The 23,739-nt window shown below is 30.8% G+C and overlaps 12 protein-coding genes across 12 annotated transcripts; 6 read left to right on the forward strand and 6 right to left on the reverse strand.

Moving 5' to 3' along the window:
• Positions 1 to 280: 280 nt before the first annotated feature.
• FG386_002569 (proteasome regulatory subunit Rpn7/26S proteasome subunit 6) lies at positions 281 to 1,483 on the reverse strand (the record flags this gene model as incomplete). The annotated part of the gene is made up of 1 exon (XM_067341931.1): positions 281 to 1,483. The coding sequence occupies one exon, from the start codon at positions 1,481 to 1,483 to the stop codon at positions 281 to 283; it is 1,203 nt and encodes a 400-aa protein (XP_067198039.1).
• Positions 1,484 to 1,795: 312 nt separating this feature from the next.
• On the forward strand, positions 1,796 to 2,899 carry FG386_002570 (uncharacterized protein; the record flags this gene model as incomplete). Its single annotated transcript, XM_067341932.1, has 1 exon — positions 1,796 to 2,899. One exon carries the CDS (start codon positions 1,796 to 1,798, stop codon positions 2,897 to 2,899), a length of 1,104 nt encoding a protein of 367 aa, XP_067198040.1.
• Positions 2,900 to 2,965: 66 nt separating this feature from the next.
• Positions 2,966 to 5,488, reverse strand: FG386_002571 (uncharacterized protein; the record flags this gene model as incomplete). The annotated part of the gene is made up of 1 exon (XM_067341933.1): positions 2,966 to 5,488. The coding sequence occupies one exon, from the start codon at positions 5,486 to 5,488 to the stop codon at positions 2,966 to 2,968; it is 2,523 nt and encodes an 840-aa protein (XP_067198041.1).
• Positions 5,489 to 5,679: 191 nt separating this feature from the next.
• On the reverse strand, positions 5,680 to 7,089 carry FG386_002572 (uncharacterized protein; the record flags this gene model as incomplete). Its single annotated transcript, XM_067341934.1, has 1 exon — positions 5,680 to 7,089. The coding sequence occupies one exon, from the start codon at positions 7,087 to 7,089 to the stop codon at positions 5,680 to 5,682; it is 1,410 nt and encodes a 469-aa protein (XP_067198042.1).
• Positions 7,090 to 7,437: 348 nt separating this feature from the next.
• Positions 7,438 to 8,289, forward strand: FG386_002573 (uncharacterized protein; the record flags this gene model as incomplete). Its single annotated transcript, XM_067341935.1, has 4 exons — positions 7,438 to 7,456; positions 7,502 to 7,657; positions 7,790 to 8,088; positions 8,152 to 8,289. The coding sequence occupies 4 exons, from the start codon at positions 7,438 to 7,440 to the stop codon at positions 8,287 to 8,289; spliced, it is 612 nt and encodes a 203-aa protein (XP_067198043.1).
• Positions 8,290 to 8,499: 210 nt separating this feature from the next.
• Positions 8,500 to 10,557, forward strand: FG386_002575 (zuotin related factor-1; the record flags this gene model as incomplete). Its single annotated transcript, XM_067341937.1, has 1 exon — positions 8,500 to 10,557. One exon carries the CDS (start codon positions 8,500 to 8,502, stop codon positions 10,555 to 10,557), a length of 2,058 nt encoding a protein of 685 aa, XP_067198045.1.
• A 15-nt stretch (positions 10,558 to 10,572) lies between these two features.
• On the reverse strand, positions 10,573 to 11,631 carry FG386_002576 (uncharacterized protein; the record flags this gene model as incomplete). Its single annotated transcript, XM_067341938.1, has 1 exon — positions 10,573 to 11,631. The coding sequence occupies one exon, from the start codon at positions 11,629 to 11,631 to the stop codon at positions 10,573 to 10,575; it is 1,059 nt and encodes a 352-aa protein (XP_067198046.1).
• Positions 11,632 to 11,890: 259 nt separating this feature from the next.
• FG386_002577 (uncharacterized protein) lies at positions 11,891 to 13,555 on the reverse strand (the record flags this gene model as incomplete). Its single annotated transcript, XM_067341939.1, has 1 exon — positions 11,891 to 13,555. One exon carries the CDS (start codon positions 13,553 to 13,555, stop codon positions 11,891 to 11,893), a length of 1,665 nt encoding a protein of 554 aa, XP_067198047.1.
• Positions 13,556 to 13,709: 154 nt separating this feature from the next.
• Positions 13,710 to 14,657, reverse strand: FG386_002578 (PREG-like protein; the record flags this gene model as incomplete). Its single annotated transcript, XM_067341940.1, has 1 exon — positions 13,710 to 14,657. One exon carries the CDS (start codon positions 14,655 to 14,657, stop codon positions 13,710 to 13,712), a length of 948 nt encoding a protein of 315 aa, XP_067198048.1.
• A 408-nt stretch (positions 14,658 to 15,065) lies between these two features.
• On the forward strand, positions 15,066 to 16,523 carry FG386_002579 (uncharacterized protein; the record flags this gene model as incomplete). Its single annotated transcript, XM_067341941.1, has 1 exon — positions 15,066 to 16,523. One exon carries the CDS (start codon positions 15,066 to 15,068, stop codon positions 16,521 to 16,523), a length of 1,458 nt encoding a protein of 485 aa, XP_067198049.1.
• A 133-nt stretch (positions 16,524 to 16,656) lies between these two features.
• FG386_002580 (Ser/Thr protein kinase) lies at positions 16,657 to 18,315 on the forward strand (the record flags this gene model as incomplete). Its single annotated transcript, XM_067341942.1, has 1 exon — positions 16,657 to 18,315. One exon carries the CDS (start codon positions 16,657 to 16,659, stop codon positions 18,313 to 18,315), a length of 1,659 nt encoding a protein of 552 aa, XP_067198050.1.
• Positions 18,316 to 18,524: 209 nt separating this feature from the next.
• Positions 18,525 to 23,591, forward strand: FG386_002581 (heat shock protein DNAJ pfj4; the record flags this gene model as incomplete). The annotated part of the gene is made up of 1 exon (XM_067341943.1): positions 18,525 to 23,591. One exon carries the CDS (start codon positions 18,525 to 18,527, stop codon positions 23,589 to 23,591), a length of 5,067 nt encoding a protein of 1,688 aa, XP_067198051.1.
• Positions 23,592 to 23,739: the final 148 nt, after the last annotated feature.

Here is a 23,739-nt window from a genome sequence, read left to right on the forward strand (position 1 = left end):
CGTACAAGTGATAGACAATTTAGAAAAGTGAATTATTATAGCTGTTTTGCGGTCGTTATTTTTAATAGTAACACTGGCAGTTACACTATGGACCTGTTGTAGACAGGACATTTTACCATATTTCTTTCAGGCACATCAGCTCCCTACAAATAAAAGGCTACAAAATTTTAGAGCCCGTCTCGTGGGCGGGAAAATGTCAAATAATAACATTTAAAGTGTATAAACCGTGAGTTTCAGAATAGGGAAAAGAAAGAACATTAGACATAAAATGCAGTGATTTTTATATTTGAATGATCCTGGATAGTTTTTGCAATCTATTTAGAAGTGCATCTCCCTTTTCAATGATTTCATTGTAATTATTTATTTTTCTGTCTACATAATTGCAAATTATTGTTTGTTTTACTTTATCAATTGTGCATGGTAATTTTGAAGATGATATGAAGGTGACTATATCTTTCTCTAAGAATTGTGGTGACACTCCAAACGAATCAGCCATCCTAAGTATAGAGACTGATTCGAAGGGTTCCAAATATTGTTTATATGCTCTTAATCTGATTGATCTAAGATAAAACTTATAGTGGGGATATAAATAAATGTCCTTTCTAATCATAAAGATAATGTCAAGCAAAATTCTTGAGAATTCAAGATACTTTCCATTGTAAAAATTTTCTATATATCCGAGCAGATACTTTCTATCTGGTTGCAATGCAATTTTTAAGATGTCCGGACAGGTTAATAATTTGTTCTTTAGTGTCATTCTGTCTAATGAAAGGATAGATGTCAATATAGTGTAAAATATCAAACGATCAAATGACATGAGTTCTACGGCCGTGAATGTAGTTAGTGAATCCAGTAAGAGTTCGGATGCGAAAAAGAACTTTCTAGTTGAAAGCTTATGAACAGCATCGTAAACTTTAAATCTATTTCTTCTTTCCCAGTCGCTTGTAGTATTCAATTGATCTTGAGACTTCAATAAAAATGATTTTACTAGTTCTGAATCATTCCAAAATAACCCAATTCTCACTCCGAGAAACAACAATTCTATTTTAAGTCCTCCAACTGTTCTTTCGAGTGCGACTTCCAATTCTTTCAGACATCCTTGTTTGTCCCCTATACGAGTTAAATAAACTAACTTTTCATACTGGCAATTCCTAACTTCAAGATCACCATAGTTTTCGATGGCATCTTTTATTTTTTCATCAATAATCTTCAGTTCCTTGTCATTTTCTTTTGATAAATCAGAAATTGTTTTTTCATCCAATTTAAAAACAGTCGTGTTCTTTACTAGAGATTCATACAGCGGAACCATACAGTTAAGCTTAATTTTTTCGATAATCTTTCTCCTTGAATCACTTTTTTCCTCTTCAGATGAATATATCGATCCGGATATGTGAATTAATTCAGTCAATTCAAGATCAGGAACTATTTGTAACAATTCCTCAGGATTGCTAACATGATCCATTATTTGCTTTAATTCACTCATAAAATCCAATTTCCAAAAATATAATAAGAAAGAAGCAATAGTTCGAGTACTTAAATTATATTTAAAAACTGGAGCTTTATGCAGAAATTAATATTCCAGTGCTTGCTGCCCCCCTCATACTAACAATAACCTGTTTGTGAAAATGGCGCCTCCGGTAAGCAATTCAAAAATGATTGAAAACAATCATCTAATTAATAATTGTGCATAGATAAGATTTTTAAATATATCATTGTAAAAACAATAGGTGACGAAAGCTAATAGTGATGATAAAAGATTTATTTTGTAATATATATATATATTAATGTGTTTTTCATGAGTAACAATCAAAACAAAAATCAACCTATTAACAATGGTCTTACACCTACGTATTCAGAAACATCCAATGTTTCAGTTTCATCATTAAATATTTTTGAAACTCAAACTAAACCAGACTCATCTTCTGTTAAAATTCAAATTGAGACAAATGATTCCTTCACAGGTGTATCGAATAACAAATCTGAAGTTCCAATAAAACAGGTTGTTTTTCCTAATTCTACTAGCTCCTTATTAAATAACTCTGGTTCATCCGATACACTTAAGGACGCCGTAAGAAAATGGCATGCTAAGAGGAAAAAAGACCCGAATGAAAATGAAGATTTTCAAAAATTGAAAAAGTTGACTAAAACCTCAAATGTAATATTAAACGACAAGATTAAACAACCAGAAATAAAATTGCCTGATATTAAAAATAATTGCGAAAACTTTGCTCAAACTACTCATAATTCACAGGAACAAAAACGTTCTAAATCAAACTCAGAATTAGAAACTTATATTAAGGATCCTTTTGATGGACCACTTTCATTTGACACAATAATGGCTTTGAAAAAGAAGAAAAGCGAGGTTGATTTTGATGAAACATGTAGGAAAAATATTAATTGCGCAGCTCTTGAATCAATTGGTAATGAAATTCCTCGAAGCAGACAAATATGTGATGCAGAATCACTTCAATTTGGAATTAATGATCAAATAGACACTATAAGGAAGAAAATTATTGGGATAATAGGTAACTTTCAAAATTGTACTACTCAAAATGAGGTGATTAAAGTATTTGTAGATGTAATTAATTCTTTGTTAGTGAACATTGAAGAAATAATTCAAAAACCGATGTTGGACAATGAAAAAAAATTTAATAATGTCAAAAATTCTTTAGAGCTATGTATAAGCATAGTTTCGCAAAGATCAAGTAATTTAACTGAGGAGCTTGATGAAATTGCACTGAATTTTCTTGCTAAATATCCTATTGTTTTTGAGTCATTAAAAACACTTACAAACGTTGAACCATTGAATGTTTCAATTCCAGATACAATTTATAAGCACATTTTGAAATACATTAACTCAATAGAAAAAATTAATCAAATTCTAAAAACGGCTAACTGAATATATTCTGATATAGTAATTTATACAAAAAAAAAAAAAAAGACTTGTATTTTATTTATATTATTATTAAAAATTATTTACTGTGTCTCTAATTAAATTAGAAATCGATTGTATTGTGCAAGTTATTGTAACTGCCTGTTTTGCTTTGCATACAACAATCAAATAATAAATTAATTCAGTATATGAGAAAATTATTCTACACCTTTCAAAATCTGAACGAAGAATACTTTGTGGGTTACATATTGTTTTCTTAAGAAGAACTTTTAGTTCTAGTGGAAGAAAACTGTTGTGAACGAATTCGATCATCTCAAACTTTGTGATTCCACAAAGTTTGAATGCATAGCTCCAAATGGAAGACCTTATGGGATTTGTAGTAGGAACCTCAAATATATCACATATGGTTTTTATCTTTTTGCTACATTCAAATAACAGAATATCAAATTCGTTCTTTATACAACTGGAACATTCCTTTGAATAAGTAGAAAGAATAGACCAAATTATTTCTGAATAAAACTCATGATCCGACATTTGAATAGAAAAACTATTTATTATGCACGTTAAATTATCATTTTTTGAAACGATATTCTTTTTATCTGAAACTTGATTATTTGATTTTTCTTTTACATTTCCCATTTTTTCTTTCCTATTACCAGCTAAATTGTAGACTGAATTCGAATAATGTTCATTAAAATTAAACAATTGGCCTGATTTATCACTTAATCTCTTAAAATTAGTTGACATTGAAGTTGTTTTGAATATGGGTTTTGAGTTCATAACTGATGATAGTAAAAGGCGATCTGCTTTATGCCTATCAGAATTTGATCTTAGGGTAACCGCATCGCTTTTATTCATACTTAAAATATCTCCATTTTGAGGAAATCTATTAAGTAGATGAACTATTCTTATTAATGTTGAATCTTCATCTTTAAAGTTTTCTTCGTCTACTAAATGCTCTTTAATCCCTTTTTTATTTTTTCTTTTTCTCTCCTTTAGTTTATTTTGTGAGAATTCAGGTGAAGGAACTTTTTCTTCATTTTTTTGAAATTCAGGTGAACTATTTTTGGAAGTTAAATGATCAAAATTAAAAAAACCAGTTAAAACAAACTTGAATTTGTCAATTTTGGAGTGGACAAATTCCTTAAAGGGAATAGAACTCTGTATTACATTTGCTTTTGTTGAAAACAAAGCAGTTAAAATTTTTATTGACTTAATAATATGAATTTCTTGTGAATTTATAACACCTAAGACGTTTCTATGAGCAGTTGAATCGTTAACTAAAAAATCCTGATTTCCTTGATTTGTAACTAAGTGACTCTCTTGTCTCCCTTCTTCATTTGAGACATCAATATAGTCTGACAAAATTTCTTTGTAATATGATGTTTCTAGGCAATTACTTGTATTATCATCATATTTAGGGTCTAAACCTTTTTTGTATTCAATACAATCTTTAAGATTTTTCCCCGTAGGATCATAACATGTATTTCCATCGCAATTGACTCCTTCAAGAGGATCTGGTCCAAGTTCCCAATGATCCATAGATGTAATTCCAAAAGAACATGACAATTGACACATCGATTGAATGGTGGTAACTATACATATAATGTGAGAAAGTTCTGTAATTGTCCAAACTTGTGTATTTAAGGAAGTTCCAATAAGTTTTCTTAATAAATCATTAGAAATACAATTTGGTTCAAAAGTTACTGATTTTAAATATTCGAATAATACGAAGAATTTATCTGGAAGAACATTTAAAGGATTTTTCAACCATTCTATCGGCCCATTATTTATAAGGAACATTTGAATTTCCAATTTGACTATATAATCATTATCATATAATGATGAACTTAAAATACCTATAAAATGACGATAAAATATTGGTAAAACACCATATTTCCTGCTTTCCATAATAATTTTATATGAATTTAATAAGGATTTTGCATATTCAGGGAGTATATATATCAATCTAAATATTGAAGGAATTCTTCCATAAAAAGTATTGAAAACATTTTTCCAGAAAACATCGTCTTCATCTTTATTCTGAAACACATCAAAACCAGGTGTTCCAGGAATCATGAATTCTGGGCACATAAATCTACCGCATGGAAGTGGGAATTCAACTTTATCATTTACAAATATTTCAATGGCTTTATTTAAATCCATAGAGGTTCCGCCTAGTGTTATTTTAAATAAATATTCATAAGGAACATTTTTTATAGGAGAATTATAAAAAGAAGTTTCATTTTCAACTTGCTTTTGGTGAATAACTATTCTTTTTCTTTCAAATGATCCCCATTTTGATAATAATTCATTGTACAGTTTATTCCAATATTTTGAAATGACATTTCTAATGTTTTTATAAGGATTAATAAATGTTGAAAGGCGAAGAAGTATACATAATGTTTGTTCGAAACGCCAGTATTCCGTTTCTTCATTCAACAGTATTTTATTTTGAATGAACTTAATCTTTTTCTCAATAATGTAATGTGTTTCACCACTATTTATTTGCTCCCAACTTGGTATATCTAAGTATTCTTGGATAAGTTCTTTATAGTTAATAAATAAGAACAAGTTTTGAACGAACTTGTCCATCTTTATTCAAGTAAATCGCATACATCTTAAAAAGAAATGTAAGCATTTACATTTTTTCTGTTCCGCCTTTCAGGCTCCCGCTGAAATGATAGTTAAGAAACAAGAAGGAAACGACATAATTCATAACCTCACAAAACAATATTCATTAAAAGCCTAGACACTATTAATGAAAATAACAAAAAAACACCATTCTAACCGTAAAATCTCGGATCTAATTGGCTACAATGAAAATTTGTACAGTGCATGTTGTGGAATGTGTTGTTATTCCCCGTACCAGATCCACAAATTACACCCTTGTGTATCTCATTGTTATTTGTAGAAACCTTCCCAACTCCTGATTCAAGTTGTGGTGAAATTAATCCGTTATTATTCACATGTTGTTGATTTCCTTGTCTAAATACTTGTCTTTGTAGTAATTGTTCATTGCATTTGTCCACAATAAAAGATAAAACTACAGATGGAAGAGCTTCGAGTCCATTTATTGTCCCATCAGAAGCAAATCTTGCACATACAGGTATCGATGTTAGTCCACTAAATGATGAAGGATAATATGTAATTGTAATGTAAGAAAGATTTTGAGAAAGATCGGAACATTGCAAAATTCTATTATCCCTGTATAGAGAAAATTGTTGTTGATCACATTTATTTTCAATAAGAATAGGACAGGTTAACGATATTCCTTGAACAGAGGACGAATTGTTCGAATGAGAAATGTTCGAATTAATTGTCTTAATAGCCTCATTATTACCAATCATATATTGACTCTTTTCATGTTTCATCTGAATTTTATTTTGAAAGCAATTATTATGAGAATATTCTCTTAAGTTATCTGAATTTAGACACTTAAATGATTCTTGTTTACAATTTAAATTGTAAACATTGTTCAAATTTAAATGAGTAACATTATTACTATTTTCGGACATAAACTTAGACAAGCTTCTTCTTCTTGACCATCTTTGTCTATCTGCTACTCTACAAGGCTCACAAGATCTCATATGCGGTGTTGCATCTCGTTTATGGCATCTCCAACAAAGCTTTGGATCTCCTCTACGCCTCTTAATTACTTTAGTTTCATTTTCAAAATTGTTTTTTTCTTCTAACACTTGTTCCTGAAATCCATTTAGAACAAGAGAACCAAATTGTGAATTATATGTCTTTTCCGTTTGAAAGTTCTTATCAATTTTCAAATTTTGTGCTTCATCTTTTATTTCATGGCTAGAAATCTTCTCACTTTTCAATATATCATCATCTATAAATAAGTTTTGGTTTACTGGAATTCTGTTATTCACAACCGTTCTCTTTTCTGAGTCGTTATTACCCAGATTGCCAATTTCAATTGAAGCATTTGAATCTTCCATAGAATTATTCGGAATGTAATTACACATCGAATTATTGTTATGATTATAGTTTACATTGCCATTAACATTTACATTAACATTTACGTTCAATTTGTTACTCGTACTTTGTAGATTAGTAGTTAGACTCTTTGAGGGATTGGTTATTAAATTTGCATTGGACTCGTTCCAATCGTTATTGTCCTCCTCAAAGGACAAGATCATGTCAGAATTTATATATATTTCTGGAATAGGGAGTCCATCCATTTTTTTAAATTTCAATATGTTGTCGCAATTTTTTTTAAATAAATAACTTCCTAAATCTCATAAGGGTTGAGTTTTCACTACTACAATTCCATTATTGTAAAGAAATAAAAATTTTAGTACAAAAAAGTTAATCTTTGTATAACATGACCGTATATATGTAAGTTTTTGTTGTGTAATTTAATGGTCGATGTAATTTTAAATAAAAATATAACAAGTATTCCGTCTAAAGAAATTTTTATTATTTGGCTCCAGATAAACGAATTTTTCCCTCGTAAATTTTTTGACAAGGTACCCTCTTTAGCATGATCAAAAAAAAATTAAAAAAATTCTTTTTATTTTACTATTATAATGATGATGCAAAGTGAAGGTTAGTTGAAAGGTAGTTTTTGTAATAATATAACTGAAATTTCAGCGGATTTTAATGATGCAACTTTCGCTATAACGTCAAACCCATATTTGAGGATTTATACTGCCTATATTGAAAAAACTACAGTATACCCAAAAACAAGATGGTTATCTTTCTTTGTTTTATTGACTATATTTGCTTTAAGGGTTTATTATTGTCAAGGTATGTTAAGAGCATATATTGATTGCATGCAATAATGGTTAGAATTAAATGAAAATTTGAACAAACAAAGTTATTTATATAAATCTATATTTTATGTTAACTTGAACGAATATTCACTAATTATATTTATAGGTTTTTTTATAGTTACATATGGACTCTCAATATATATTTTAAATTTATTTATCGGTTTTTTATCACCGCATATTGATCCTGAAGAGGAAGGTATGGTTCTACCTGTTCATGATTCACAAGAATTTAGACCATTTGAAAGAAGATTACCCGAGTTTAAGTTTTGGTTATCAGCAACAAGGGCAACTCTTATTTCAATATTTTTAACATTTTTTGAAATATTTGACTTGCCTGTATTTTGGCCGATTCTACTTGCATACTTCATATTTTTATTTGTACTAACGATGAGACAACAGATACAGGTAAGTATTCGCAAGACACATAATTATTTTATATTTAAAAATGATTAATATTTGTTGTTACAGCACATGATTAAATATCGATATGTTCCATTCTCTTGGGGAAAACAGACTTATGGAGAGTTAACAAAAGGGGCATCATCAGGACACAAGAAGATGAGTCTAGGTGGTATAGGATTAACTTTACTAGGAGCAGACAGATAGAAGTTAGATGTCTAGTAATTATTTTCTTGTTTTTTACTGAATTCTCTGCATTTTAATTATTGATAAAGGCGCCAGTATTCCGCAGTTGCTGACAGCAATTTTAATCTGGTCGTAATTTGCACCTTGTATATTATTATTTAGAATGAGTACATGACCTGTTCTACCTGGAGAATAATTAAGTTTATTTTATGATTTTTTTGTTATTCTTGAATGTTGGCGTTACCACCTGTTCCAATTGAACTTCTGAATGGGCAACTTAAAAATGGTCCACTAATTACAAGCAGTACTGCTCAGTTCATCTATAAAAAGAGAATAGAACCTGCAGGGGAAGCGTTTTTCTCTAAATTTGAAGGAAAAGAATGGAAGAAAACTTGCAATTTTGAAAAACCTTTTCCTTTCAACGAGGAAGAACCACCTACTATTTCAAGGATTAACACCAGGGAAAACAAAAGGAGGGTGAAAAGAGGGTTTTCAAATAGAACAAGTAATAATAATAACAACCAAGTATCCCTATCCCGTTTAAGACAATTAGTTGAAGAAACAGAAACGCTTTATCAGAAGTTGGGTATAAATGAAAATGCAGGAATAAATGAAATAAAGAAGGCATATAGAAAATTAGCTTTATTTCATCATCCAGATAAAAATAATGAGAGTGGTTCTGATGCAAGATCAAATGAATTTCTTAAAATACAAGAAGCCTATGAAATATTGAGTGATAACAACTTGAGACACACTTATGATTCTGCATTACCTTTTGACGAGTCAATACCAAATTCATACCAAAGCGAAAGTGGGTGTTTTGAAAAATTTAGAAACTTTTTCTCACCTATTTTTATCCGGAATTCGCGTTGGTCCGTTAAAAAACCGGTTCCAGACTTAGGTAGCAAAGATGACGATATAAATACAGTTGAACAATTTTATAATTTTTGGAGAGGATTTGAATCCAATCGTGACTTTAGCATTCATAACGAACACGAACTTTCTCAAGCAGAATGTAGAGAAGAAAAAAGATGGATGGAGCGTCAGAATTTAAAAATACGTTCAAAATATATTAAGAATGAAATATCAAGAATAAATAAATTGGTAGAACTGTCATATAAACATGATCCCAGAATTAAATTACACAATGAAAATTTAAACAAAATAAAAGAGGAAAAGAAAATGAGAGAGAAGGAAGAAAAAGAAACTTTAGAAAGAGAAAAGCAACTTTTAGAAAAAGAAAAAAAAAGAAAAGCTCTGGAACATAAGGCTAACATAAGATCCCAAAGAATATCCGTGAGAAATACTATGAAAGAACTTTCAGATATAAATGTACTTATAAATAATTTTCAAAAAGATGTTTATTTTCTTTCAGATGCTATAAAAGTAGTTAATGAATTTTCAAATTGGAATGACAAGTTCTTAAATGAGATATTAAAAAAATATTCTGATTTTATAGATGGAGAATATTTAATATCTAAACTTGAGGTTAAACAATGGGAAGATTGGTTACTCAAGTTGGATTTGGTACAGCTTAATGAATTGAATAATTTTTTAGATAAATGGAAAGAGAAAAATGGGGAAATGTATAACAATAATGAATATCTGAGAAAGTTATTCATTATTTACAATTTGAAAATATCAACAGTTACTAAAACAGAAATAAAAAAACTTAAAGGTGAGGTTTTATTAAATTTATATAACGAAACACAGGTAAAAAAATCAGAAAATTTAGAATCAAATTTAAAGCGAGATGATGATCAAAAAACAACAAACTCTGAATGGTCCGTGTTTGAGCTTAGTTTGCTTGCAAAAGCGCTTCAAAAATACCCAGGTGGTGTTAAAGATAGGTGGAATTTAATTTATGATTATTTAAAAGGAACTAAAAGTAAACAACAAATATTAACTAAAGTAAAGGAATTGTCTGAATCTGAGAAGCTTGCAAAGCTATCAAATGAAGTTAAAGAAGAATCTCCATTTGAAACTTTTATTCAGAGCAATAAAGGTGTTTTAAAGAAATTTGACAATGTACCTGACATTAGGGATTGCTCAGAAAAACCTGAGTCAAATCAAATTAAATTTGAATTAAAAGTGGAAGAAAACGACTTATGGACAAAAGAGCAACAAAACGCATTAGAAACTGCTTTAAAAAAGTATCCTGCTTCCATACCACCTAAAGAAAGATGGGAATTAATTTCTTCTTGTGTTCAGGGCAAAGACACACTAAAATGTATAGCAAGATTCAAATTCATTAGAGAACAAATATTGAAAAACAAAAGTAAAAATTAATTAACGATATATTTGTTATAATTTTTTTTCTGTTAGCAATAGCAATGGTGAAGTTTTTCCTGTTGGTAAAGGTGAAGAGAGTCCTAAGTTTATTTTATGAACTGGAGTTCGATTTGTTTTAATCAACTTTTCCGGTTCATCTTCAACTTTAATCCAATTATTCTTCTTTCTTTCAATATCTAAGGCACTTGTTAATGTCGTCCCTTTGTAATTAATAGTGTCGGAAAAGTTACTTTTTTTAATAAATTCTCCAGGAACCGAATTTCTCCTAACTTTTTCGGTAGAAATTCTGCCTTGAATAGACGAAATATAGTCACCAAATTTGCTTTTTGCAGTTGTAATCAGATTTGAATTTAGAGATGATTTAATTGAGTTTATAATAGGTAATTTTATTTGACTTTTTGACTCTACGGAAAATCTATAGGAGTTTGGTGTTTTATAAACAGTAGTAATTGGTTCATTTTTGCACTGTTGCGGAGTATTGAACGACAAATCTCCCCTTAAATCAGTGTATTCCATAAAATTGTGTGCAGCAGATGCAGCCTTAATAAAGCTGTTCACTAATGAAGATTTACTGTAAGGAACACCTGAACTAAAAACATTATGTGTATCATTAAAAGAGGAAAATGGTTTCCTTGAAGGTGATGTCATACTAAGTCCAAAAAAAGATATATTCTTCTCTGGGAAGTATCCACCCCTATTTTCAGTTTTTAATTTTTGAATAGGAGTATTCACCTCAAGACCAACATGATTCAGTGTCTTCGTTATGTTATCATCCACAAATTGAAAGTTTTTATTTAAATTTTTCTGTTTTTCTTCACTGTACCTTTTTGACACACTCAATATCTTTTCACTATTGTTTCTTTTGTTTTCTTTTTTGATAAGTAAATTCCCTATATTCAATTCGATATAAAGGGAATTTTTTACATAAACGTACAACCCATATAAAGTGAATATAATAAAAGTTATAGACAGAGAGGATGTGAAAATTCCATACTCCTCCTCCAAATATTTCCAGAGATAACCCAAGAAAAGATATGAAATAATTGATATGAATGAAACGAATGCCAACATTAATCAAGCTATAAAATTCCATCAACAACTTGAAACAAAAATGAAATAAATAAGAATAATTCAACAGTAGTGATAGATACCTATCCAAAAATAGGTTAATCACAAATGTTATTTACATTCAATACATTTCAGTAAAAAATTTTATGTTATTTAATTGAAAATTAAATTATTTTGCGCTCAAACTTAATAGGAATATAGTAAAAAAGAAGCCTCAGAAAATAAAAACTAGATATGAAAAAATAACTACTTTTAGTTTTGTCTAAACTGTTATGTTACACGCTATCATTGTTATGTCATCAACTGAGGCATTGCTTGTTTCATTTAACCATGAATTTTGACATTTTTTAACTATTAAATCAAGCTCTTCTTGAATATAAAGTTTTGTATAATTAACTTCTATCTTCTTTGAATGTTCAAGAAAACCATCCGTTCCAAGAATAAGAATGAGTGAGTCCCCTTTTTCTACCTTCATTTCCCATATTTCTGGCTTGTGTGATATTCCTAGAGGTTTGCCGTTTATATCACCGAGACTCCTTGTCATCGAGAAGTTTGTACCTCTCTCAGACAATTTATTTGAGTAAAATCTGTTATTATCTATTAGCCCTCCCTTATTCAATATCCTCTTTCTCTCTTGGTAATTCTCCAGGTTATGCTGTGGTGTTTCGTATATTATATTTCCAGTAGATGAATCGATTATTTTTCCTCCAGAACTTCCAAGTTGAATCATTATAATTCTTTCAGCTTGAACTAATGCAATAGTTGCACTTGTACCTGAACTTCCAAATGAATTTTCTTTTTCCAACAAAGACTGTACATTATCAAAAAGATTCGATATTTCTGAGACAATATTTAATCCGTAATTCTTTTTTTCAACTTCTATAGGTCTTTCACGTGAAAAAATCATCTTTTTGAATATTTCATCACAATTAGTATCTTTGTAGATAAGAATATTTTGGAGACCTCTAATTATCTTCTGTCTTACAATTGCTGATACCTTATGTCCATATCTCCCATGTCCATCAAAAACACCAACTAATAAGTTATTATTACATAATTTTTGAATACAAAAGTCGTCCTGGTTAACCATATTTTTGTTAGTTCTTTTTCCGCGAGTGCATGCATAACTTATATTCCATTGTTTCAAAAGTGCTCTTGCAACGTTTTCACATGGTTTCCATAAACATTTTTTATCACAAAGCTCACCTTCATCTACAGCATTGTGATCTCCACAAACATATAAACTTATAGCATCGTTTTTATATTCTTTAATAATACTCTTACTTACGTTTCTAGCCTTAACTTTGAGAGGCGGAAGCGACTCCCTTCCAGAGAATGCATTATTATTACCTAAGACACCTCTTTGAATTAATTCTAACCTAACTTTAAGCTTTTGACATTCTTCTTCTTTGCTTGAAAGAAGTTCCTTTAGTTCAGATATTTGCTTTTTCAATTCCCTATTTTCCTCAAAAATGCTTTTTTCATTGAATTGAAAATGTTCACATATATTCTTTACTGCACTAATCCCAACAGAAGCAGATCGAGTTGATTCATTATTTTTAAGACTTTCTATTTGTATTTTTGAGGGCAAATATGCAGGTCCAATTATTGAAACTGTACTTCTTGGAACATTTCCATTTTTTATTCCTAATTGTCCTGTTTTTTCATCTTGAGTAATGCTTCTTTCTGGACTTGGTGATCTGGAAATTCTACCGGCTCTTCTGTGTATATAACTTCCAATGTTTGTAAATTGGGGTCCTGATTTTGAATTTAATTTTGCCCAGCCATTTATTGTTGCTGACTGTTTGCTCGGACCCAAGACATAACTTGGTGACTGCAAGGAAGCGGAGTTAATAGAGGATAGGTGGTTTCCAGATAAAGTTAACCTCCCAAAATTAGAGTATGATTGATTTTGAGAGGTGAACATATCATCAATCATTAGACTTAATTGCGTAGAACTAAAATAATCTCATTTTTAATCCACTACTTAAATTTACACACACGACAAAACGTCAACGAGGTCAATAAATTAAAAAAAAAAAAAGTTAAAAACTAATGAAATTTATATAGAAAAATCAAACCTAATTATTTCTGGATTTTAAACCCCTTAAATAATGGCCGATTATTCTAATTGAAATTGTAAACTGAATAAATTCTTCCAGATCTACCTTCAGTTTAAAATTAATATGTTTTAGTGCCTCTGTTTCGATTCTTGTCAACTCCTTGTTTGAAACACCGCCAATCTGAGCAAAGTTAGAATAAGTTAACAGTTTGTCATCATATAGCTTGATACAAATAATCAAACTTGAAAGCATTAATCTGTGTGCATTCTTAGTATCAAATGCAAGTGAAGGGTTACATTCAAGAATGCGTATAATATATATAAACATAATTATAAATAGTGATGGACTACATAGAGAGAATCTAACAAGTCTCATGAAGTAGTCCCTTGTTGAAATATTCCTAAAATTTGCAGTGTCGAAATTTGTGTTTATTTTGTCATCAACCCTTATTTGTGAAATATACTGTGTTAATAATAAGAAATCACTGAGAACCTCATCAAAAATAAACCTGCACATTAAATCAGAGTCGTGAAGACAAGAAATGTTGAGTTTACTTTCAGTATTTGACAGTTCAAATATATTCTCAAGTTTTTGTGAATAAAAAATGTTCATAAAACTATTGAAATATTCATTGTTTTCGTCAAATTTTTTTAGAATTCTTTCACCAAGTAATAACCTAATGATGTTTCTCGATAATTGCAGAATAGACTTTTCATCACAAATTTTTTTGTAATCAAAGCTGAATGAGCCTGAGGGATTACAATCTGAAATGGTTTTATCATTGATAAGTTTTAAGGATTTATATGATTTTGAACTATATTTAGAGCTTATTGTTCTCCTATTTTCTATAGATAAAAATCCGTTCTCTGAGTCTAGTTCAATCTTTTGCGAAAGTGGAGTTCCCGTTTTGCATTCTTGGGAACACCAAGTACTTACAGTTGAATAGGAACGAGGAAAAGAGTTCATTGAGTGTGTATATTAATTTTCGGGGTCCCTATTTCATATAGTTACGCACATAAATACTCTCATTTTCAATTCAGTCTTGATTTCAAGTATGATTTTCTTTAAAAAGTAACATTATTAGCGCCATATTTTCTTGTTTCAGATAATTGAGTTTATCCTTGCAATAGTAATTTTTGATTCGCATATTCTATATATATTATTATTCGAATGTAAACTCTTTACTGAAACCAACAAATAAAATGTTGTCAATAATAATAGACAAGGATTTCAAAATTTAATTTCATGTGAGGTAGTTAATGTGGAAATAAATACACGCGGAGTCGGCTTTTTTTTAGTTACGTATAGTTAAAAGGAAATATATAATAAGTGAGCTCACGAAAAAAAGTGATTAAAGAATATAACCTTGAATTGATGACAAATTTAACAACACATTCTTCCGAAAATCATGATTCTGGCCCACAATTGGTAAGAAGAGGGAAATGCGGGCCTTTGGTGGTGCTTAAGGTTGGGACGTCGACTTTGACAAATAATAGAACAGGAAAACTTTCCGTTTCAAATATCGGAGCATTGGTAGAAACTGTGTGTGACTTAATGGATAAAGGATGCAGAGTCGTTTTGGTGTCTTCTGGAGCTGTAGGAGCAGGATTGTTACACATGAACATAAGAGAAAAACCAACAAAGTTGCACCTAAAGCATGCAATAGCGGCGATAGGTCAACCTTTATTAATGAGAGTTTATGAAGATTTCTTCTCAATGAGAGGTGCTAAAGTTGCACAGTTATTGATGACTAGGTCAGATTTTGTGAATAAGGATAGATACATTGACTTTAAAAATACATTGTTAGACTTGATACACTGGAATGTTGTACCAATTATAAACGAAAATGATTCTGTTACTACAAGTAACTTAAACATTGGAAACAATGACACACTAGCGGCTTACTGTGCAATAGCAATTTCAGCCAACTGGTTAATCTTAGCAACTGATGTAGATGCGTTGTTTACAAAAAATCCCAGATTACATAAAGATGCATTGCCAATACTTAAGGTGAATAATATAGATGCCATATTTTACATGGAAAATGCCAATTCAGATGAAAATATTGGGACTGAGTTAGGTACTGGTGGAATAAGGACTAAAATAGTTGCAGCAAAAATGGCAGCAGCAGCCGGAATTTCGACTTTTTTGGTGAATGGGTCATACCCAAACAGATTATTACAATTGGTAGATTCAGTGGACTTTATTAAGATTTCAGAGAATAGGGTTGTTTCTCCAAATTTAACATCAAGACAAAAAAGATTTGAAAAGGATGGTATCTTGTCAAATAATGAAATGATATCACGTTCGATTAGTGGAGAGGCTTTTGAGCGTTCGAAAACGTGTTTTATCTCTTCACTATCTTCAATTTCAGTTGAACAATCGAGAGAGGAATTAACGGATTCAACATTAGACGGAGAAATTGTTACTTGCACTTTGGATGAGCTTTATCAAGGGGAATATATCGGAACCATTTTCACAAAACAACAATTATCTCAAACAATGAAAAATCACAAGAGGTGGATATTGAGTTTGCCTGTGTGTGGAAAGTTGTTTCTTGATAAGGGAGCTATTAAATCGGTGGTAAATGATTCTAATTCACTATTTTGTGCAGGGATTACTTATATTAAGGGGAAGTTTGAAATAGGAGAAGTTGTGTCACTGGTAAGCGAGGATGATAACGACGAAAAGGAAGTTGCGAGATGTATAACCAACTTTGACTCTACAAATCTGAAAAAAATAATGGGAAAGAGGTCATGTGAAGTGGAGGACCTTCTTGGAACAGGAATTCAGGGAAAAGTTTCAGATAGGTCAAATATAATTAAATTTTAAAGTTTTTATTCAAAAAAAAAAATTTTTCGCTCCTTGTGTGAAGATATTTGTGTACATTTTTATTTGTGTGTTTCGCCGAATAGAGAATAAATTTAATTAACTGAAAATTTGAAACTAAAAATCAGAAAGTAAAATGAATTTTTGTAGTATTGGAAAAAGTTGTTTTTTAGATGCTCGTGTTAAGATTACTGACTTTTTAAACTTTAATACATATCATTTTCAGAAAAAAAATAGGATAAGCCATCCAAATTTATCAAAATATATCAGAAATTATGATTTTTATAATTTGACTTACAATTCAAGAAGGGAGTGTGCAACTTCTAGAAGGGAATACATTACAGTAAAAAATGATCTTGGCTTTTATACAGTCAGGCATAATATAGAAAGTGTTTTAAGGACAAATGAGACAATAAATAAATTTGCAACTCCAGAAAAAGATAAAAAGAGTCGACATTGCGACAATTCATTACCTACAACTAGATTCAGTTCCATAACAGAAAGGTCAATAAATACAGCAAATGAATGTACGCCTGTTTCTAATAGCGAAAAAATAGTGTTTCCACATCCTTACATCTTAACTGATCACTTATCGCCAAAAAAACAAAATAATGGGATGAATATTTTGAATAAAGAGCAAACAAATAAAAAACACAAACACTCGATTCCTTTATTGAACCTTGAGTTGACTCAAAAAAACAGTGTGGATTCGCACCAGAATATTGGAAATGTGGAAATTTCGAATAGAATCAATAATGGTGAAAAGAAATTTCAAGAATTAAATTCATCAAAGAGGAATATTAAACTAAAAAGAGACTGGGAGGGAGTAAACATTCTTATTTTAACAGCTTCACATGATCGTATTATACAAAAAACAAAGGCTAAGATGGAACAGTTAACATTGTACACTAAACAATCAAAAATAGAAGGTAATTCAAATCAAAATTTTTATATTATTGAGGAGGGCAGTTTTGGCAAAGTATATAAAGGAAGATATAACAACTCTGACGTTGCAATTAAAATTCCAAATCTTGCAACAATGGAGACCGATCCGTTCGGTGTCACAGAAAGAATATTGAGAGAATGGAGATTGCTAGCTAAAATAAAACACCCCAATATTATCGGTCTTAAGGGAGGAATAATTCTTCCAAATAGACAAATTTGGCTTTTAACGAATTATATAAATGGCTGTGATTTACATTCATTAAGATACAGATACAATATGAATATTCCAATTGAAAAATCAATTAGAATGGTAAAGCAGCTTGTTGGTGTGTTGGATTTTCTACACACTCCTTCTATGGAAAAAGGTATAATTATTCACAGAGACATAAAACCTGAAAATATAATTGTTGACTGCGCCAATTGGGACATATTTTTGTGTGATTTTGGAGATGCGGAGGAAATAGGATCTGGAAACAAAAGCAAATTATCAGGCGCAACTTGGCTTTACTCACCCATTGAACTTCTGAGTTCCGATCCAATGAAAACAGAGGGACAAACAAAAAATCTATACAAATATGATGAAAAGTGGGATATTTGGTCATTAGGGTGTGTTTTGCAGGAATTCTTTGGGCACTCAAACCCATTTGAGCATATTGTTGATTATACTGACAGTTCAGGTCAAATATATTCTAAGCTAGTAAAGGCTGTAAGGGAGAATAAATATACCCCCTTAATACCAAATAATATCCATCCTTTGTTAAGAAAAATAATAACAATATGTTTACAAGCTGACCCACGTCTAAGACCAACAGCAAAGGGTATATTGAAAATATTGTCTCAATTAGATTGATGTTTGAAATTGATTCATTTTTATTTTTTTCAAAAAATAAATGTTAATTCTTTTGTATTGCCTCGAATCAATGACTTTTTAGGCGGTTTAGATCATAGTACCGTTGTTACGCATGCATGTTTACGTGGATAATTATTGTGTTAGACTTTTTTTTATTCCCTTTTTTGTGACTTCCTGGAATGGTTTATATGAGTATTTAATTTGATTAAATGGCAAGAGATAAAAGATCTAAGTACATAGTTGGTTTTACTGTACATGCAGGTAAGGGCTTTATTACTCCAAACCAAAATCCCATAAACCCTTTAGTGGTGGTAAAGTGTTGTGGAAGGGAATACAGAACAAAAGTAAAGTATAACAAGTTAATTGCGACGCAATGGGATGAGTCTCACTCATGGACAGATATTTTTCTAACAGATACAGAATGGGATATGTCATTTATCACTTTTGAGGTCCAATCTGCAAACCCCTTTTGGAAGAATGATGTTATTGGACAATGTTCAATACAATTAAAGACGCTAAGACAAAGAAAAAATCATTTTCTTAAAAGACATTTTGATATCACAGAATTAAACGACACATTTACAAAAGGAGTGCTTTATTTGACAGTTTATGCGTGTGGACCAAATGATACTCCACCTACAAGCGATGTTTTAGAGTTACTGAATGCGGAAGAGGACAATTTTCAAAATAATCAAATAGACTTTTTAAGTCAAATTGTTGGAATTTCTGAATCTGATAAGAACAAATTGGTCAAAGAAAGGGAGAGGCAGATTTATAATTTATATATTACAATATATAGAGTTGAGGATTTGTTATTTAAAAAAGGCTTAAGAGATCCGTTTGTAACTGTAGAGTTTGGTGCTTGCAGTATGCAAACAACAATAGCACGCGGAGTACTAGATCACAATTTTAACGAGTGCATCCGATTTCCGGTTGTGACTCCAATAGTAGAGGACATTATTGTCTTAAAATTGTGGGATGGTTCCACTAAGCAACCAACACTAATCACCCAAGGAAAATTTTCATTTGCTAAAGTTCGTTCTACTATTATACCAGTAAGATGGTACAATTTTTACGGGAGTTCCTGCTCAGATATTGAATTCCTGTCTGAAATTTCAACAGACAATTACTTCACGGAAAATATTCATACAGAAAATGATATTTATATAGGTAGAATATTGCTGTCGTTAAAAACTGAATTATTAAGGAACATGGATCAGTTAATGCCTGCCCAAATAATATCTGCACAGCCGTTGGATGAGTTATTTACTCGGCCATGCCAAGTTATAGCCGATATATATTCAATTAAGGGTATTTTTGGAAAAAATGCATGCGTTGAATTGTCTGTTGGACCTGTAAAGCAAAGAACAGAATTTGTTGAACGCGAAAAAATTGAGCAGAAATGCGAAAATACGAGAAATAAAGTTGGAATAGTTGAATCAGGTAAGCAAATAAACATGGATAATTTTGTTTTTGGTCAAATGGAAGGAAGAGTACCAATAATTGAGATAGAGTCTCAATCAAAAGAGGAACACACTTGGGATGTCATTATATCAGTATATACCCACGATGACTTGAAAGTAAATAAGAATAGTAAACATGGAATTTTGACTAATAATGAAATAGCAATAGGTTCAAGGAGAGTAGCTTATTGTAGAATGAGTATAACAAATATACCAACATATATTGAGAACAAGCCCCTAACTCCGATTTGGCTTCCGCTTAAACAAACAAATGAAGGTTGGCTAGATTTAATAAAAAATAAGGAAATTGACGCAAATAAACGCTTTGCACCTATAGAGAGTTTTGAACAAGGTGAAATAAAAGCAGAAAACGTTCAGGAGATAGATTTATATAGCATCGGTTCAAGTGCGATACTTATTTCAATGTCAAAATTCTTTGCTCCATCAGTAAGGCGTACTAAAAGACATACAGTAAAGACTATAGAATATGAGATCAGGTGTTATCTTTATGCTTGCCGGAATTTAAAAGAAAGCGGAAAAGATGAGAAGACAAACCCTTACGTTGTTGTTTCATCTTCTGGAGTGTACACAACCTCATCAGTAAAAATTGGAACGACAAATCCAACATTCATGGAATGCATTACTTTGAAGGTTAAGATTGAAATAGACCCATTGACTTCACTTCCAATAATTTCTCCAATTACAGTGAGCGTTTTTTCAAGACATAGTTGGGGAAAGAGATATATAGGGTCATGCATTTGCATATATGATAGAATTAAAGGTAGAAACAAAAAAAATGAGCTTGCAAATAAGGTTGAACCTTATTGGGTGAAGCTTAAAGGTGGGAGAAAACTTCATTCCCATGTTGGCGATATTTTAATTTGTGTTGATATGGTTAAAGCTTGTGATTCAAGAATGGTTCCACCACAACCACTTTTTCCTGAGCTTAGAAGAGTTCAGATGATAATCACAACGACATTTCTTCAAGAATTATTCATGATGACGGAAGAAAATTTGAGTGAGAACATTAAATCAAAAATATCTAATAATGATGACACGTTCTTTAAACAAGGAGTTATTGGCTCAAAAATAGAAAAATTAATGGTTCTGAATAATGTTAATGGGGACTTCTTTCTTGATAATCATGAAAGGGGAAATTCCCTTTCAACAGAAATAAAAAATCCAATTATAGAATTTATTGTTAGTTCATTTGGAAGAGTTGATGCATCAACTGATTCAGAGATTCATAAAAATGAAGAAAACAATGAAAAAAAAGATACAAACGTTTATAATACAACTAAAGCTAGTGTTCCAAAATTTAGACATGTTTTACAGTGGAAATCACTCACTAATTTTGGTAAGAAAGAATTTATAAACAAGACATGGAAAACAATGAAGGGTTACAATTTTGAGTTTTTTAAATCTATTGCTTTAGACATTTTTCTTCCTGTATCACCATTATTTGATCCAAGATTAACAATTAGGGTTTTTGAGGGTATTATTGATGAAGCAAAGCTTGTGGGTGAATTCATCCTTCCATTGGTAACATTCTTGCCTTGGATTCCTGACGTTGATTCCGCAGATGACTGGATTTCTGCAAAACACGATTTTTCAAATAATATTGATATTTCCACAATTGTGAATGCATTTATGAAAGGTACCAAAAAGAATTTAATAAGGCACTTTGGATTGGCAAGCATAGCACTTGCAGATATGCAGCAAAAAAAGGAGCAAAACGTTGAATCAAAAAGTTATCCTTTTCCATATGTAAATAAACATGAAGAAGTGGAGGAACTTAAGAAAAAGAGTCTAAAAAACCAAGGTTTGAATCAATCAGGTGTTCCTATTTCCTTGGTAAAATCGTACACAATCCCAAATGTTTATTACCCAAGAATTTCACAAAACATGTTTACAATTAACATTCATATACCATTTCACTTTATTATTGTAGCGGAAGGCGAAACCACTACTAATATAAACAATCTAAAAATTTCAACTGCAAATTCTGGGCTGAGTGTGGGTGGTGTAATAACAACTAATACCTCAGGAAAAACAGTTACACTTCGTCCTTCAATAGATACAACAATGGAAGAATTCCTTTCAGATATTTTTATACCAATTATGCCATTAAGAAAAAAAGGCTTTCAAGGAACGAAGAAGACATTTGGGTATATCAGAGGCTTTGTTTTACTTGCTTTGCCTAATGTAGTTGAGAAGATAAATTCTGTTGGTAATAGTGAGAAAGGTGATATAAATTCTGAGAACAATGAAGACAAACATTCAACTGAGATAAGGAGGGCAATTGAAAATAATCAAATATCAAGGTGCTATAGCGAGGATGTAATAAAGTATATTATCAATTTAAATACTCTTTATAAAAAGATCAAGGGTGATAATGTGTATCCTAATCCAGTTAGGGTAAGATTGTATATATTATCAGCGTTAGCACTTGTTATTCCGGATCAGAATGAATTATTCAATTTTGATCAAAATTTGGCTAAAATGTCAATGATTGAAAAAATAAAGAGTAAATTTTCACTTTTAGGTACATTTGAACAAAATATTAGGGTAAAATCATTTTACATTTCTATAGTTTGTGGTTCAAAAGAGGAAAATTTTAGGTCTTTGGCAAAAAAATCACTTAGTCCTCTTTTTTATATTTTCCAAGAGTATAATGTTAATTTTCCAATGGAAGCGAGGTTTGAAATTAAGATATGGGGTATACAAGAGAAAGTTTATCCATATTTTGTCAGTAAAATTTTAGGATTAGTTCAAAACGATAGGGACGATGAAAATGGGGATGAAAACAAAAAAAGCGAAAACACTAATTCAATGACTGTAAATGAAGAAAAAAATGAGGTTACCCAGGAACTTGGACCTGAATACGACATATTTATTGGAAGCACTGTTTTAGAACTAACAGATCGTTGGCACAGCAAGGAGTGGCGTCAAATGATGAGGGAGGACCGTATTCCAATAGAATACCGTCCTTTATATAAAGATTGCACTAGTAATTTAAACTACGGTTTACTACAAATGTGGGTGGAGATAATGAGTTCAAGTAAGGCAGCAATTACAAAAAGATATGAACTTTCTGAGCCAATTCCCACTGAGGTTGAGCTCAGAGTTGTAATATGGGGTGGTAGAAACATTAAGATACCTTTAAACATGGATTATGGAGATTTCATGTTCAAAGCGTCACTTGATTGCAAACAGTATCCAGAACACAGAACAGATTTTGGAGTAAACAACCCTAAAGTGCAAGAGACAGACATACATTTTAATTGTAGAAGCGGAGAACCAATATTCAATTGGAGAGTCGTTTATCCACATATTGTAACTCCTATAAGCGGATGTTTGCTTCAATTGTCAGTATATCATTATAGTTCATTTGGAAATCATGAATTCATAGGTGAAGTCAACTTAGATTTAAGGAAATATATAATGAAGGTGTCAAATTCATTAGAGTCCATTGATGAAGATGTAGAGTTACCTCTAATTAATTCACAAGGTGTTGACTCTTCATTTGTAAATGCAGGTTCAGTGCAAGTTACAATCCAAATAATTCCTCAGTCAGAAGCTAATAGCAAGAAAGTTGGTATGGGAAGAGAACTGCCTAATAGATTCCCAAAACTTGTAACGCCATATTCAGGCAGAAATTGGGAAGATTTTTTACAATTGAAAGAAAGACAGGATAGTTTGAGGCCAATTTGGATAAAAATACGAATATTGTACATAATATTTGCAATACTATTGTTTTTCATAATAGGAGCTATATATCCTGCATTATTTTACCAATCGGTTGGCTCTTAGGTACGAAACTTAAGTGCTTTACACTTTTAATAAACGAAATACGCGCTATTTTATATTTGCATGTTTTTTCCCACAAATAATATAAGTATTAATGCGAGTTGTTTAACTTATGTATATATCAAAATCACAAAAATAATATATATGAGTT

The sequence above is a fragment of the Cryptosporidium ryanae genome, assembly GCF_009792415.1.
Source record: "Cryptosporidium ryanae isolate 45019 chromosome Unknown contig_43, whole genome shotgun sequence".
NCBI classification, from domain to species: domain Eukaryota; phylum Apicomplexa; class Conoidasida; order Eucoccidiorida; family Cryptosporidiidae; genus Cryptosporidium; species Cryptosporidium ryanae.